The sequence below is a fragment of the Mytilus edulis genome, chromosome 10, assembly GCF_963676685.1.
Source record: "Mytilus edulis chromosome 10, xbMytEdul2.2, whole genome shotgun sequence".
Taxonomy (NCBI): Eukaryota; Metazoa; Mollusca; class Bivalvia; order Mytilida; family Mytilidae; genus Mytilus; species Mytilus edulis.
This window is the reverse complement of record NC_092353.1, coordinates 18,508,441-18,526,757: the sequence shown is the minus strand read 5'-3', so window position 1 is coordinate 18,526,757 and position 18,317 is coordinate 18,508,441. Positions and strand designations below refer to the sequence as shown.

At 31.9% G+C, this 18,317-nt stretch overlaps 1 protein-coding gene across 13 annotated transcripts in view; it reads right to left on the bottom strand.

The window, feature by feature from the left end:
- LOC139490543 (cyclic GMP-AMP synthase-like receptor) overlaps positions 1-11,394 on the bottom strand; it is a 35,741-nt gene extending 24,347 nt beyond the window's left edge. Inside the window, exons 1-9 of one of the 13 annotated variants that reach the window (XM_071277350.1) lie at positions 11,335-11,353; positions 10,666-10,776; positions 10,140-10,211; positions 9,235-9,336; positions 8,653-8,724; positions 7,922-7,993; positions 7,449-7,520; positions 1,168-1,269; positions 822-893 (exon numbers count right to left, since the gene is read on the bottom strand). In XM_071277350.1, the coding sequence (XP_071133451.1) occupies positions 822-893; positions 1,168-1,269; positions 7,449-7,520; positions 7,922-7,993; positions 8,653-8,724; positions 9,235-9,336; positions 10,140-10,211; positions 10,666-10,744 (643 nt within the window). In that variant the 5' untranslated portion in view covers positions 10,745-10,776; positions 11,335-11,353. Of the gene's footprint in view, positions 1-821; positions 894-1,167; positions 1,270-7,448; positions 7,521-7,921; positions 7,994-8,652; positions 8,725-9,234; positions 9,337-10,139; positions 10,212-10,665; positions 11,082-11,167 lie in introns of those variants that run through there. The other 12 variants (XM_071277351.1, XM_071277349.1, XM_071277358.1 and 9 more) reach the window with 12 other exon arrangements.
- Between the last annotated feature and the right edge of the window lie 6,923 nt (positions 11,395-18,317).

Below are 18,317 nucleotides of genomic sequence, written 5' to 3'. Positions count from 1 at the left end.
CACAAAATAGCTAATAGTGCTGAAAATAGCATTAAAACATAAAATCAAACAATCTGTAACTACCCTCCGCATCTTCGTATGGTATTTCCATGTCTTAGATTAAAGCGTAACATGCATGTTCACATTACAAGGACCTTGTTTACAGGAGTGGTGTCCTTAGACAAAAACTGATGCAACAAGGATTATATGGAAAAAGATCCACACTTCACTATAACCAAGTTAGCAAATGAAGACTGATGTACGTTGTGCTGTACCTCGACACAAGAGGGAAGTGATTTCATTAAGTTGATTTTGGCACGAGAATAGATGTCTGATCTGTTTAACTTATTATTATTTATCTATTCCGAATGGTATCATTTTGTCTGAGTCCTAATAAGAACGGTCGTTGATGCACTCATAACAGGATACATATACACTTGTCCTGTTGAAAGCTCATGCATTTTTATTCTTCAATTTTACCTGTTTATTTAACGAATGTTTTTGGAAGACTAATGTTGTCTCGTATATAACAATGGTTTGAAGAAAGTGTTTGTGTTATTTTCATCACAATTTTGATTAGAAAATTAAATCTCAACCGTTTAATTTTGATATGATTGTTAAAAAAATGTTTGAAAGACTTTAAATTATACGAAATGCTAAGGATATTTTTATCCAAAGTATAGATAATCTAAAATGTAACACGAGTAATCGTTATTTTGGTCTCAATGCACCTTAAATACGTACTTTATTTTATCTGAGTGTGAAGTGTATGACACTTATAAGCTGTGAATCTTTAAAGTGTTTTTATTAAATACCATCTTATGAAGTATAATTATGCTTACCATGTGCATCCGGCACACTTTTTGTTCCGCTTCCTTTCTGATCTGTAGAAGAGGGCTCTGGATAGGTAGTACCTGTGAGAAATCATAAGATAACTAGGTCTGTAATACATAGAAAGAGCATCAAGTTCTTATTATACTTTTAGATAGCTGTTAAGATATCTGATCATTTCAGAAATGATCAGATATTTATAATCTGGAAATCAGTAGAGACTATGGTAGTAACCATTAACACAAAATATTTGCAAATAAATATTTCAAGTTGATATAAAAACAATGAATTATAGAAAAGGCACTTACGACTATGAATTATAGAATTAGAACATAAGACCCGGATGTATTTACCAACCTAGGTGTACTCGTCCATGATGTATTTTCAAACCTCGTTCTGTTTGGGATGTTTTGTCACAAAATTTGCATTTGAATAGCAAATCATCTGCATGATTGCCGCCTACAAAAGCAAAAAATCAAGTTACCTGTTTGTTTTGGGTTATAATGAGCTAATTGTTATTTGTTCCTGATTAGCTATATTTTAGCAAATGTACCGATTTATCAAGATAGTCTAAGTAAAGCATCTTATGCCTGTCAGTACTAAGGTTGTGAATTATATCCCCCCCCCCCCCCCCCGATCTACATGTGCGTTCGACTAAAATCTTTATTTACTAAGATAGTCAGTTTTCCTATCGAAAGGCTATTGTTACCCCTACATCAATACAAACTTACAGCCACAAAATAGCTAATAGTGCTGAAAATAGCATTAAAACATAAAATCAAACAATCAGTAACTACCCTCCGCATCTTCGTATGGTATTTACATGTCTTAGATTAAAGCGTAACATACATGTTCACATTACAAGGACCTTGTTTACAGGAGTGTTGTCCTTAGACAAAAACTGATGCAACAAGGATTATATGGAAAAAGATCCACACTTCACTATAACCAAGTTAGCAAATGAAGACTGATGCGTTGTGCTGTACCTCGACACAAGAGGGAAGTGATTTCATTAAGTCATTTTGTCTGAGTCCTATTAGAGATTTCCAATAAAATGACTTTACTCGACATAACCGACCTTACTAAACGTATTTCGTCCTATTGCATTGAAGCATGACTGAAGGGAGCATACACTGCATGCATTTTTTGCTTTTTGAAAAGACATTTTTGCTGATATAGACTTAATGTTAATATCGACCCCAACTTCTTTTTTTAATCTTTAAATACTTTGTTATTAAATTTTAAATGATTTTATTGACACAAATATTTTAATGGAATAAGTAAGCTAGAAACTTGTAATCAAATGCACCCATCATTTCTTGTCATTTCACTTGACCCATATTTCAGTTCTTCTCAAAATATGAATTTAAAAAACTACAAAGTTAAAATTTAGCATAAAAATATTAAACTATGAAATCCGAAGCAAGAAGGTTATCTTTTTTGTTTGTTTTTATAATTAACAAATAAAAGTAGATTCCAACACACCCGAATGAAAAAGGTGTACGCGACTAATTTTTTTTAAAATTATTTTTGTATAATTTATTTCAAGATAATTTTACGAGGGCAGAAATTAATATCATTTATAAATTTATCAAATAGTACTGTTTCGTCTTTAATAATAATGCATTGCTAGAGGTTTTTGTACATGTATATCTAAACATGCATTTCGGGATACAGGGGTAGAGAGGGTTCTGTTCCCATTCGATTGCCAAATAATTTTGAAAATCTCACGTTTTCCTCGTTATCTATACAAATGTTTAGTATGCAATCGTTCTTTTTTTTTCATTGCTACGCTCGGCAGGATGAATTCAATTATCGGGAACTACGCCTTCTTTCAAATACTAGTATCTTGGATCCGGCCTTAATCACAAAATCTGTAGCACAAAAAAAAATAATGATTGTCGTTTGACTTTGATAAATACGTTTTAAAAACAACAATGTTTGAACATTTGACATCTTGCATGAGATTTATAAGTTTTAGACTACATACTGATTTTTTCCCCCTTGATTTAAATCTAACTTAACAAGAAAATGTGATACTTGGCGTGCAAATTATGAACACCAATGGTCCTACAGGCACTCTGTGCTTTTGACATGACAAAGGGTCTTGCTTTTCTAGACTGTTTATGTACTTTTTATACTTAATTTGTGTTATGTACAAAAAAGAAGATGTAGTATGATTTGCAATGAGATAACTCTTCACAAGAGATCAAATGACAAAGAAATTAACAACTATAGGCCACAGTACAGCCTTCAATAATGAGCAAAGCCCATACCGCATACTCAGCTCTAAGAGGCCACATACTTTATATATGAGGACAAATATAAAACAACTAAAACGATAAATCAAACAGCCTAATTAATGCAGAGAAAAATTAACGAAAGCACAGAAACAGCAGCAGCACGATAACCACTGAATAACAGGCTCCTAACTTGTGACAGGCACATCCATTCATAATGTAGCGGCCCACTTACCTGCGACAGTCGGGTTACAGTACGAAATAATTGATTAATATTTTAGACATGATCGTTAGTTGTTGTTGTTTTAAAGATAGGATTCAGTAGTTATGAATAATCTTAGATCGGCACATGAAGTTTATTTGGAAATACTAGTCATTGTTGTTTTTGTGCTTCGTTTTAGTCGGACGAGTCAATCCCTTGCTTACTGTTTTGATTATAGTAGACGTGATCATTTGATAAACATACTTCTATCATCTCTATTGGCCTGAACTTGGATATTTACAAAACCTATGTAGCAAAGAGATGCATGCGTAAAAAAAAGTTCTCGTCATAAATTGGCTAAAATATCAGATAAGAATTTAGCCTCAAGCTATAAAACATACGACGAAGATTTAGCTTCAACTTTTATTAAATACTAATGATGATGATGATACTGATGTATGTCTTATATCCAGCGACAAATATTACATATATTTTATGCTTTATGTGCATATATTATTGTTCTAGCAACATTTGGTTTGATTTGATAACACTTTTTGTTGCATAATTTATTTGATTTTTTGTCCTTGTTTCTCTGTATCAAAAAGCTCAGTTTTTATTGTAAAATGGCGTTTCACAGCTTCCATTATCCTTGTGACTTGCTATTGTATTAGAAATCCAGTAAGCATGCAGTTATTATTCTAAATAGTATAAAATGTTTTTAACAAGTAAAGATTACCCGTTTTGATCCAGACTTCCTTACCACTAGTATCTAAGATACATACACTGAACAAATATTTTACTCGCACTCATGTTACAATCATCCGTCCGCCTGTCTATCCGTTCAATATATATTTTCAATTTGTCTCTTTAAAAGCATAAGTATGCTGAGCATGCATTATTTTTTTTTTCGATTTATTCCTTACACTCCGACATGTATATATGCAATCTAATTTAAATACAGATCTCTGATTTCGTTATACCAGCAATCTAATTAAAATATAGATCTCTGATTTCGTTATACTCATATGTAGTATAACGAAATCAGAAATCTATGTTTTAGTTAGATTGGTATACCTGGATCCGTGTGGAGCGTCAAACTATCAAACAGAGTCCAAATGGCGTGAATAACGACTACAGTGGTTCGTGCTGTTGTCAACAATAAGTAAATACTCATATCGTATTATCAGGCACTAGCAAATAAGGCATTGACTTTGAAAAACGAAAATAGATATTTTCACCTGAGTAAAAATATACCAAAATTGGCAAAAAGTAACCAACGACATCAATTGAATTGAAAGCTCCTGACTTGGGAACGCCAATATAGTATTTGGTTTGATTAAACGCGTTTATCAGCCCCAACACTCTGTTGTAACAACACCAATATCAGAAAAAAAATTCAGTTGGTAATTATAGCTCAACTAATTAAATTTGAATTAAGCCCAAAACAATTACATTTTTTTATGACCAAAGACACAGAGTACCGATCTTAAAGTACCCCCAGGTACTGAAAGCTGATTTTTACATCTTAAATTATCTGAGAATATTTAACGTAATTAGTTAAAAAAAATATCAAGGCGATGTGGTATGATTACCAATAAGAAATGAAGTTGATGTAAGCAATGATAGGCAACCGTACGGCCTGCCTAAATGAGAAAATCCATGCCACATAGTCGACTATAAAACGGTCCAACTTGAAAAATATGAAACAATTCAATTGAGAAAACTACCGGTCTGGTTTAAAACAAAACAATTTACGAAAAAGAAATATAAAAGATATGAACCAACGACAACAAGTGAACCATCGGCTCCTGCACATAAACATGATAAAGAATATATACATATTGAAAGTAATTATGAATAAAAAATGTGTTTTCAGCCGTGTATCACATTCACTGGTGATACTACGCATGGATAAGTCGTACAGTTAAACTTGTATATATAAATATATAGCTCTAAGGCGAGACAAAAATTGAAACTTTTTCTTTTTTTTTCTTTACTCAATCAATATGTTATCATTTTAGAATCCACTTTTAAGTGGATTAGTAAGAGTTGTAATAATCTAAAAACAACTATGCCAATATCAAGCCTTATCTTACCTCCTATACATTTCTAGGAATATGATTGGTTAAAAGCGTCCTCGTGGAGACCGTGTATATTTGATATTAGGTTAGAGGGAGGCGGGGCTTATTTCATACACGGTTAGTAGTGGTGTTACGTCCCTTTATATTCCATATTAGGTAAAAGGGAGGCGGGGCGTATTTCATACACGGTTAGTAGTGGTGTTACTTCCCTTTATAAAAAAAAACGGTACTGAGAAAAAAATCTTAAAGGTTTCAACAGACGAAGAAATTGAAGATTTAGATGGAAATAAATTCATAAAACACATTTAAACCTAACAAGTTGTTATTGTTGGCATCTGTTTTTGTAGGATCAATGGAAGTAGCTAAGTTTCTTAATGCTAACAGTATCGAAGTATTGCTCATTTTGATAGGTCACCAGGTCTAAATTTCACATGTTAAGATAGTCGGCAAGAAAAATTCGTTACATAGTGTGCTAGTTACGTAATACGGTATATATGGGGTCAGTAAATTCCATATGGGGATTCGAGTTTCGCTCTCACCTCATATTAGGTCACTAGCACACTATGTAACTAATATTACTAATTAAAATACATTATAAAAAGAAAATTACTGTAAAGACTGAAGTGGCATTATAGTTGTCTTTAAAGTATAAAAGTATGTAAAGGAGTAGGTCCGGTAAGGACCGATTTTGGCCTCAAATTTCAGGTTCATCTGATGAAAGATTTTGACCACTTTTTAAACACTTAAGTGTCTATTTTATTTGAATTAATTAGTTTATGTGAAAGATTTTAACAGATTTAGTCCTTAAAAACGATACGTTTCAAGCTCAAATATGAAAAATCTACCTAATATGCAGAAAAATGTCACTTTTCAGATGGTTTTTGGTAAAAATGAAAGTGGCCGCATCCGTGTTATTCCTCAACCTTTATATATGTTATGTATTATCATAAAATACAACTTACATTTCAATATTAAGGATGAACACGAATGCGGCCACTTTCGTTTTACACGAAAACCGTCTAAAATTTAACTAAAATGCTAGAATTATGAGGATTTCAGTAATTTAGCATGACTTAATGGTGCTAGTACCGGATATATGTGCATTGTATTGTCAAAAACAGCCCATATTTATGTAGCAAAAGCATTCTACTGTCCAATAAATAACTAAAGGTTTACATTTTAACAATTTTGTAAAACTGCTTTATTTTGGGCCAAAAAGGGGTCTTACTGAATCTACCCCTTTGAATTCTCATCCACTGTTAATCAGAGATACTTTGGGACAGTCAGGACATGTGTTAACCAATTACTATGTACAATATATTGATAGTTTACTATTCACAGCGGTCAATGTTTATATGCAGATTAGTCATCAATTGCACTTTCCAAATTACAATCTATGTAACGAGTTGGTGTACGCACTTATTTACATATATAATTATTATTTACAAAATTATTTTTTTTAATATCATGATTTCTGTCGTTTTTCATCATCTTAGAAATACTTGATATTGATAAAATTTATCATGAATGGGTTAAATAGTTTAGGAGTACTTAGTTAAAACTTGAGCGACGCATTTAACAAAATTAATAGGTTAGCAATAACCGGTCCCGTTACGTGCGTACGTCGAGATAGGTGCGTATTTCATTTTATTGGAAATCTCTAATAAGAACGGCTGTTGATGCACTCTTAACAGGATACGTATACACTTGTCCTGTTGAAAGCTCATGCAATTTCATTCTTTTATTTTACCTGTTTATTTAACATATGTTTTTGGAAGACTAATGTTGTCTCGTATATAACAATGGTTTGAAGAAAGCGTTTGTGTAATTTTCATCACAATCTTGATTAGAAAATTAAATCTCAACCGTTTAATTTTGATATGATTGTAAAAAAAATGTTTGAAAGACTTTAAATTATACGAAATGCTAAGGATTTTTTTTTTATCCAAAGTATAGATAATCTAAAATGTAACACGAGTAATCGTTATTTTGGTCTCAATGCACCTTAAATACGTACTTTATTTTATCTGAGTGTGAAGTGTATGACACTTATAAGCTGTGAATCTTTAAAGTGTTTTTATTAAATACCATCTTATGAAGTATAATTATGCTTACCATGTGCATCCGGCACACTTTTTGTTCCGCTTCCTTTCTGATCTGTAGAAGAGGGCTCTGGATAAGTAGTACCTGTGAGATATCATTAGATAACTAGGTCTGTAATACATAGAAAGAGCATCAAGTTCTTATTATACTTTTAGAAAGCTGTTAAGATATCTGATCATTTCAGAAATGATCAGATATTTATAATCTGGAAATCAGTAGAGACTATGGTAGTAACCATTAACACAAAATATTTGCAAATAAATATTTCAAGTTGATATGAGAAACTATGAATTATAGAATTAGAACATAAGACCCGGATGTATTTACAAACCTTAAATGTAACATGAGTAAACGTTAATTTGTTCTCAATGCACCTTAAATTCGTACTTTATTTTATCTGCGTGTGAAGTGTATGACACTTATAAGCTGTGTATCTCAACAGAGTTTTTATTAAATACAATCTAATGAAGCATAATTATGCTTACCATGTGCATCCTGAACACTTTTCGTTCTGCTTCCTTTCTCATCTGTAGAGGAGGGCTCTGGATAGGTAGTACCTGTGAGAAATCATAAGATTACTAAGTCTGTAATACATAGAAGGAGAATCAAGTTCTTATTATACCTTTAAAAAGCTGTGAAAATATCTGATCATTTCAGGAATGACGAGAATAGATGTCTGATCTGTATAACTTTAGTTCTATTCCGAATTGTATCATTTTGTCTGAGTCCTAATACGTCTGGTCGTTGATGCACTCATAACAGGATACGTATACACTTGTCCTGTTGAAAGCTCATGCAATTTCATTCTTTTATTTTACTTGTTTATTTAAAATATATTTTCGGCAGACTAATGTTGCCTTGTATATAGCAACGGTTTGTGGTAGCAACATTAAAATATAGTTTTGATTCTTCTGAAATAGAAAGCGTTTGTGTAATTTTATCACAAATTTGATTAGAAAATTAAATCTCATCCCTTTAATTTTCATATGTGTGTTATCAAAATTGGTCGCAAGACTTTAAATTATACGAAATGCTTAGGATTTTCTTTCGAAAGTAGAGATAACAGAAAATGTAACATGAGTAATTGTTAATTTGTTTTCAATGCACCTCAAATTCGTACTTTATTTTTTCTGGGTGTGAATTGTATGACGATTATAAGCTGTGTATCTTTAAAGTGTTTTTTTAATACATTCTTATGAAGCTTAATCATGAATACCATGTGCATCCAGCACAGTTTTTGTTCTGCTTGCTTTCTTATCTGTAGAGGAGTGTTCTGGATAGGTAGTACCTGTGAGAAATCATTAGATAACTAGGTCTGTAATACATAGAAGGAGCATCAAATTCTTATTAGACTGTTAAAAAGCTTTATTTTATTTTGATATATACGAATGCAGATAACAACCATTTAGATATAGCCCACTGCATTTAATAGTATGTTTTATTTGAACCTTTAGATTAATCGTGTAAATGGAGCGTTCCTTATATTGGTACTAAATGTCATGTAAACTGGAATTAAATAAGTATTGTAACTTTAAATAAGATGTGTTATTGGTTAGGTTAATTATCTGTTTAAACGTAAATATTTGATACTTTATTATGCGGTAATTTATATTAGATATTTATGGGCCAACGACGAACACAAGTCCAATATAATCCATTAACACCGTGGATAAAACGAAAACAAACAAAAGGGAAGCGACTATAACACATTAAATAAATATGTTAGAGATTATTTTTCATTACATCTATCTTTAAACAATGATTTAAACATATGTTTAGGTGCACTGTATCTACATACCTTTATGAACTATTCCATGATGAATTCGCAAACCAGTTTCTGTTTCAGTTCTTTTATCACAAAATTTGCATTTGAATTTAAAATCTTTTGTTTGATAATCGCCTACAATTAAATAAAATAAAAATTACTAGATTTACAAAAATGATACGTGGACAAATTGTTGTGTTTGACATGCAAAGTTTGTACCTATTTATCAAGAACTTCTTAAGTGGTGGTCCTATATAAAGGCTACAATAGTATACCGCTATTCAAAAGTCATTAATCGATTAAAGAAAAACAAATCCAGGTTACAAACTAAAACCGAGAGAGAGACATCAACTATAAGAGAAAAACAAAGGAACAACAGGCACACTGAATTCGAAATGCAACAAAAAAGCAAACGCCAACATACATAAGGACGAACTATGTGATTACACCTGCTATACTCCTGACTTAGTTCAGGTCTTAAATCATTTGAGTATGTTCCTGTTGTGTAGAATATGAAAGTTATAAAACGTTTGTATAGTCCGTATTTGATTTAAACACAGTCGTTTAAATTCTTAACGATTATAGCTTGGAATATATCATCTTCTATAGTTATCCATTTATCAAATATAACTATACATAGACCTATGGATGTCTGCGTTAGGTTGAGGATTCACTAATTTTACGAAACATCTCCATTAACTTCAACACAAATACTGTGGAATCATAAATATTCGTTTGATACGAATTTTCGCGGCTTTCGAGGTTACAGGAGAACCACGAATTTCAATGTTAAACAAATAACAAGTTTTTTTTTTAAACAAATGTATGCAGACTTTGCCAAAAGCACGAAACTAAATATCCACGAATATATAAGTTCTCCTAAAAGCACGAACATTGATATAATATATAAAAAATATAAAAAAAAGTATATTACTTACCATATGAGGCCTGTACAGCTGTTTTTGTTTTACTATGTTTATCTTTAGTTGATGCACCTCCTAATGGTTCATCTTTAACAAATGAGAATAATTTTTAAGTCTGTGGCAATGCAGAAATAAACAGCTTCTAGTCATGATGTGTTTGGTTCATACAAATAGTTTCAAATTAAATCTTTACGAATAAAAGAAAATGAAATGGTATAAAGCAAATGCATGTACAAAAATATTTTATTTTATTTTATCAACCTAATCTACCGAAAAATGAGGTTTGAACAGACCTATATAATATATGTATCATTTTTCATACCAGTCTTATGAATAAACATATATCAATTTTTAAACCTATGTATAATTTTTTATCCCTTTTGAAGAAAATTCAATACTCTTCTAAATATAAACTGAAGCAATTACTGTAACTACAATGTCAACACTTCACAACAGCACTCTAAAAAGAAAGGGTTAATCTACAATAAACTAATGAGATACAAATTTTCAAATGTTGTTAAAACCAGTATGAATCATTTACCTTTGTGCGCTTTGCTTTTATGTATCCTGATACCAGCATCTCCTTTGTAATCTTTGAAACAAATGTCACATTTCTTCATTCTTTAGTTAAACTGCCCTTTTTGTATGATTACTAAATACAGAATTGTTTTGATCAGATAACTTCTTATAAAGCGTACATTTAACATTCCTTGTCAAGCTATGTTACACAGGTTTTTATCATTCTGAATTCTACTTTCGATTTGCTAATGATTGCACGATGCATCTACAGTACAAAATCATTTTTTGGAAATCACTATAATTAAGTCGTGTGCATCAGCCATATAATTGTTATGTGTGTTTACTTTAACTCTTTTGAATAATATTTGAATTGTTTTTAAATGTATACATGTCGTCTACCGAATATCGTAAAAATCGGAATTTACAATGTGTCTATTTATATCTTTTTTACATTTATACACATTGTTTGGATTTATTTTTTATTTCATTGATAGGAAAGGAAAAACATTGTATTTTAAACGTACTTGAGGTTGAATGTTAAAAAAAGTAATACAATTCCAAAAGATATAAAATAATTCACAACTACATCATTCGATTTTAACCAATAATGTCCCAAACACCAAGGATTCCAAGTCAAAATGACATTATTTTAGGCAAAACGTTTGCGCAACTATATTGTTTTACTACCAACTGTTATGTTTGTAGCGCTACTCATCTTGTATAGACGAGACAAATAATTGTCCTACACACAAAATGGGAGCATGATATCTTTGATGTTACACACAGTAGGTCGAAAACACAACCTTATGACGTTTGGTTCTCGAGGTTATCATCAGTCTAGTCGTTAGTACTTCAGTTATTTGACGTAAAATGTGTCTTTTGTCTGTACATTAACAGTAAACAATGATAAATGTATACACTAAATATAAAAAAGAAGATGTGGTAGGATTGTCAATGAGACAACTGTCCACAAGAGACCAAATGACACAGAAGTTAACAACTATAGTTCACCGTACGGCCTTCAACAATGAGCAAAGCCCATAACTCATAGTCAGCTATAAAAAGCCCCAAAAATAACAATGTTACACAATTCAAACGAAAAACTAACGGCCTTACTAAGGTTGTTCTATCCCAGGAAATGATGGCCGTTGTTGTATTTAAATCAGCTCTTCTGAATAATTGGTTGTCAATGCTGTTTAAATTTGCACTTGATTTGGCCTTCCATTTAGGATAATGCGAGTGTCGAGTACCAGCAATATAACATTATTGCTACTCATTTGGATGTAAATATTGGAAGATGTGGTATGATTGCTTATGAGAAAGCTCTCTACAAGAGACCAGGTGTTGAAGTCATAAAACTTATATCGGTGCTCGTAGCACAAAAATCATGCTCGAAACATGAAATCCGGCATTTTGATTGGTCGAGTTTGGAGTATGATTTAAAAAAACTGACTTGAAAGTTTTATGACTTTAAGGCCAAATGACATAGAAATGAAATAATCACCAATACGTAATCGTACGGACTTCAACAATGATTAAAACTCTTAAAGCATAGTTTTGTCTAGTCAGTTAAAAAATGCTCCGAAATGAAAAATGTTAATTGATTAAAACGAGACACCCTACGCTGAATGAAACAATCTTATCACAGTTTTGCTTTTATTATCTCTACCTGAAATTTAAAACTTAACCTATGCCCCGTTTCCTGTGTAAAAATTACTTTTATTAAAATATTTAGAACAAGTGTTTTGAAGGCAGTTTTAAAATGTGACCATGTGTCTCTTTTGGACCCCACAATTCATCTTTGGGTTTGTGTGGCTAAAAAAAGGGTGGGGGGGGGGGGGGCTTTTGTGTAGGTCAAAGAAATCGTTCTCATCTTGATTCAAAAACCTTATTCATTTTTTAGAACAACCCAATTTTATAATTTTTTATTAATTTTTTTTTGTGATAACTCCTTCCTGAAAGTAAAAAAAAATGTTTATATCTATATTATGCATAAAATTGAGAATGATAATGGAGAATGCGTCAAAGACACAACAACCCGACCATAGAGAAGACTACAGCAGAAGGTCACCAACAGGTCTTCAATGCAGGGAGATATTCCCGCACCCGGAGGCGTCCTTCCGCTGGCCCCTAAACAAATATATATACTAGTTCAGTGATAATAAACGCCATACTAAACTCCAAATTGTACACAAGAAACTAAAATTAAAATAATACAAGACTAACAAAGGCCAGAGGCTCCTGACTTGGGACAGGCGCAAAAATGCGGCGGGGTTAAACATGTTTATGAGATTTATGCAGGTCTGTTTGAGATCCATTTCATAAGACCAATGATTTTTATAGAAATCATTGTGGGACCAATTATGAATACATTTTTTTTTATTATTCCTAGAGTAGATAATAATTTTCTTTTAATCTTTGGAATGGTCAACTGATAAGTTGTATGGCTGCTTACAGGTAAATCAGTAATTTCTATTTGACAGTTGCGTGTATTCTGGGGTGTGGAATACCTTAATTTTATGGGGAACATCCTGTCCAAGTGTAATACTTAATATATATTCCAACAGATACCATCACACACTTTTTTCTTCTGTTAAATGAATGATTTGTATATCATCATAATTTGCTATTAATATAAACCACATTTTTGTACAATAATTATTTACCATATTAACATTGAATATTATGAATGTAGAATGAAATATGTCTACAGTATGATTGGTTTTAATCATTTAATTAATAAGATTTAGGAATCAAAATTATTTTATACATTATATTTCAAAGCCATATTTGCATTTGTAAAAATATTTAGATACCCAAATTTTCAATTATAGTACATGCCTAACTTTCATATTTGCCCAACTTTGGTTGTTGTAAGAAGTGTAACTTAAAACAACAGTATATTATGTAAAGAGAAATAAAGATGAAATTTTATTATGAATATTGGTCATGATTTGTAAAACTCAGAACTGTCAAGTAAATTTAAGACACAATTCAAAATGTTCCGAATACGTCAATCTATACTGAGAAAAAATAAGAATGTCGAAAATATGTCTAGAAATTTCAAGACAGTATTCAAATGTCAAGAATTTGTCAAGAAATTTAAAGACCATATTCAGAATGTCGAGAATGTGTCGAGGAAAGTTCATACAAATTTGGTATAAATGAGAATTTGTAAAGAAATTTAAAGACCATATTCAGAATGTCGAGAATGTGTCGAGGAAATTTCATACAAATTTGGTATAAATGAGAATTTGTCAAGAAAAATTAAGACACAAGTCATACTTTTGGAGGATGTCGAGTAAAAGTTCGTGCAAATCAAGACAAAAATTGGTCTTTTCAGACTTTTTGAATTTTGTAGTGTTGACTTGTGAACCCTTACAATGTACAACAGCATGACTAATGTATCCTAATAACAATTTATTTATTCTTATTCCGTATTTTATCGTTAACATTTAATATAGGTTTCCAATAAAATGACATACGTACGTAACTCGACGCACGAATCTTATGGAACTAGTTATTGCTAACCATTGTATTTGATAGAATAAGTTGCTCAAGTTTAAATAAAAATTCGAAGACTTTTAGAATCACACACTGGAATTTTCGTCCACATAAACTAATTTTATTATGACGAAAAGTAGAAATCTTCCATTTCTAGTTCTAACTAACTAATTCCAGACTCCCACCTTTATTTTTTTACTGACATAAGATCACTTATAAACTCACTATCTAATACGTAAGATTTTAGTTATATTTCATAGTTTTGATTAAGACAATCATTGTTCAATATAATTAGCAGACGAACGTTCCATTACACTTTTTGTCTGTATTTCTTTAAAGTGTTTCTCCTTTTTTATGAAATCTGTTGCTGGGAAAATGTTAAGAGAAACCTGTCGGACAGTTTTAGATATACGAAGCGCGAGTTTGTCATAGTCTGACTCTATAAAAAGTTAGAAATTAAGATAAAATGTATTGATCAAAAAATCTCTAGATAAGATTTTTTTTTTATTAAAGTGTGTTCGACTAAGGATTGTCCTGTATTAATTTGTTTAACGAGAATGCTTTCGGAGTCCAAAATTTATACAAAAGATATTTCCATGCTATTTTTTTTATATCCCCTAAAATAATTTTATTGATAAGAATTAAAATTTATCTTCTGAACAAATCATTCACGGAAATGTGTAAGATAAGAAAGAAACATTTAACAACATCATCTCGTTGTATTTTACATACTTATGAATATATTTAGGACGAGAAGATGGGTATGAATCAAACGTTTGCTATAACTGCTTAACATTGCTGATTTGAAACGGGACAAGCATCTATCACTAGAATGCACTCTCTCGTACAGTGGTGCAGATTTCATACCAGGCAAAGTGTCTTTTTATGTCGGATGTATAAGTACCGGGCCACGTCTACTTGTATTTTTGTCCATCTGATGAGTTAAGCCTTTTTCAACTGATTTTTATAGTTCGTTCTTATGTTGTACTGTTATACCACTGTCCCAGGTTAGGGGGAGGGTTGGGATCCCGCTAACATGTTTAACCCCTCCACATTATTTATGTATGTGCCTGTCCCAAGTCAGGAGCCTGTAATTCAGTGGTTGTCGTTTGTTTATGTGTTACATATTTGTTTTTCGTTCATTTTATTTTACATAAATAAGACTGTTAGTTTTCTCGTTTGAATTGTTTTACAGTGTCTTATCAGGGCCTTTTATAGCTGACTATGCGGTATGGGCTTTGCTCATTGTTGAAGGCCGTACGGTGACCTATAGTTGTTAATGTCTGTGTCATTTTGGTCTTTTGTGGATAGTTGTCTCATTGGCAATCATACCACATCTTCTTTTTTATAAACGCGAGAAAGAAGACGTAGATTCTCTTCCCAAATGGATTAAGGCTTTCAGGTCGTTAATACAAATCCGAATTAAGAAACTTAATGGGTGTATCAATACCAACGCTACGTCAATTCTTAAAGACCCAAATGTTACAAAAAACTTGTCCTACCTTCATGACAAACATATTGTTGTCCCCGCAGATAAAGCCCCAAACAATATCGTTTTTTGTCTGGAAATATCGTTACATAAACTGCTTGATAAATAAATTAGGTATTGACAATTCACTCGGAAACTCAACAAATACCCTCCCGACACTTACCAAAGAGGAAATCATGTTTAATCATAGGTCTTTTCTATGTTCCTTTGGAATTTCAACCAAAGATGAAGAACAAGATCTTCAATCACTGTATTGGATACCTGAACTACATAAGTGTCCTTACAACCAACGGTATATTGCTGGGTCTTCAAAGTGCTCCACGAAACCTCTTTATAAATTATTAACATCTTTTTATCAACAATTAAAGATGGCCTCCAAAGTTATATTTTGTTAAACTGCCTTTTCTAGAGGTGGCGTGAATCAGATGTGGATACTAAAAAAATCAAAAGATCTTTTATTGTACATACAATCTAAGACTCTCTCATCTTGCAAAAGTATTAAAACATTTGACTTTTCTACACTTTACATAAGTATTCCCCATTCCAAACTAAAAGACCAATTGAAAGAGTTGGTATTATTTTGTTTCATTAAAAAGAATGGCGAACGTAAAGAATTACCCTGATTCAAACCAAAAATTCTCTGAAACTGACATTATTAAGATGCTTGATTTCTTGATTGACAATATATTTGTTACGTTTGAAAGACGTGTTTTTCAACAGACTGTAGGAATTCCAATGGAAACCAATTGTGCCCCTCTTCTTGCCGACTTGTTTCTTTATTATTATGAGGCTGACTTCATACAGGAACTTCTTAGCAAGAAAGATAAGAAGTTAGCCATATCCTTTAACTTTACGTTCCGCTATATAGATGATGTTCTCTCACTAAATAATTCAAAATTTGGTGGCTATGTTGAACGAATCTATCCCATAGAACTGGAGATAAAGTATACTACAGATACAGCTTAGTCTGCCTCATATCTTGACTTACATCTAGAAATTGACAATGAGGGTTGGTTGAAAACAAAACTTTACGACAAAAGAGTTGAGTTCAGCTTCCCAATTGTGAACTTTCCATTTCTATGTAGCAACATTCCAGCAGCGCCTGCATATGGAGTATATATCTCCCAATTGATACGGTATTCCCGGGCTTGTATTTCTTATCATGATTTCCTTGATAGAGGATTGCTACTCACAAGGAAGCTATAAGACCAAGAGTTCCAAATGGAGAAGTTGAAATCATCCCTTCGTAAAGTTTACAGACGCCATCACGAGTTGGTTGAACGTTATGGTTTCACAGATGATATCGAATATGTTCCTTATGTCGTAACTACAATACCCTTTCCCCTTCACGAATGTGCCCTACCGAATTAGACTATTGAAAGGATTTGTTATAACATAAGCAACACGAGGGTGTGACAAGTAGAGCAGGATCTGCTTAATCTTCCGGAGCACCCCAAGTTTCTGGTGGGGTTGAATTGCTTAGTCTTTAGTTTTCTATGCTGTGTCTTCTGTACTATTATTTGTCTGTTTGTCTTTTTATTTTAGCCATGTCGTTGTCAGTTTATTTTCCATCTGTGTGTTTGACTCTCCCTCTGGTATCTTTCGGTTCTCTTTCATTGACGCAATGAAGCAACCGCCTCTCCAATATGTTTTAGCATTTAAAAGACAGATAAAGAGATAACAAAAAATGCATACCTCGCAATAAAAAGACTGATTCAAACAAGTTGTAATAACTGTGAAACTGATATGATGCTTTATTCATTTAACAACGAACTTGTTACATTTGTTGGACAAAGTTTTGAACAGACACTTGACATCCCGACATTTTATGTATTGTTTTTCTACATTAGTTAATATAAGCAAGATTTTATGCTAGTAGTTCATCCAATTATTATTATTGTTACATTTTAACAGAAGCTTAACATATAAAGTTAAAATAAATACTGGATCTTAACCGTAACATCCCTTAATCTGTACAAAAATATTTTAGAGGAGGTCATTCATATAATTCTGTGAATTATGTTTGCTTTAATCAGGACCTGCTGTAACTGGATACTGATAATTAAACCTATAACGAGCAGGTTTTTTTTTTAAATTTTAAATATATTAGTTTAATGTGCACTAGAAATATTCCGTGATAACGTTACAAAAATCTGAGTTTTTCATTGACAGGATCTTTTTGCCAGTGTGTAACCTATCATGAGAATGGTCACCTACACCTATTTTGCGATTCATATTTTAAAATTAACTGTCCACTTCCTGTTGGCATTGATGTTTATTAATCAAGGTGAAACATTGACTGCCAAGAAAGACTGAAATCATTTGACTCACCAAAATAAAATTAAAGTTACCGTCGATTGATTGATACTTGGTTGCTTTACATAAGACTCGTCAGTGACGCTCAAATCAAACAAGTTTGAAAGCCAAAAGAGTAGAGTTGAAGAGCATTGAGGACACAAAATTCCAAAAAAGTTGTGCCAAATACGGTAAAGTTAATCTATGCCTGGGATAAGAAAATACTTAGTATTTCGAATAATTCATACATTTGCAAACAGTTAATTGAAAAATTAAAAAATGACCATATAATTGATATGCATGTCAACACTGACATACTGACTACTAGTTAAAAAACAGTAAAAGTAATAATTTACAAAGACAAGTAAAAAAATACTATATAGATA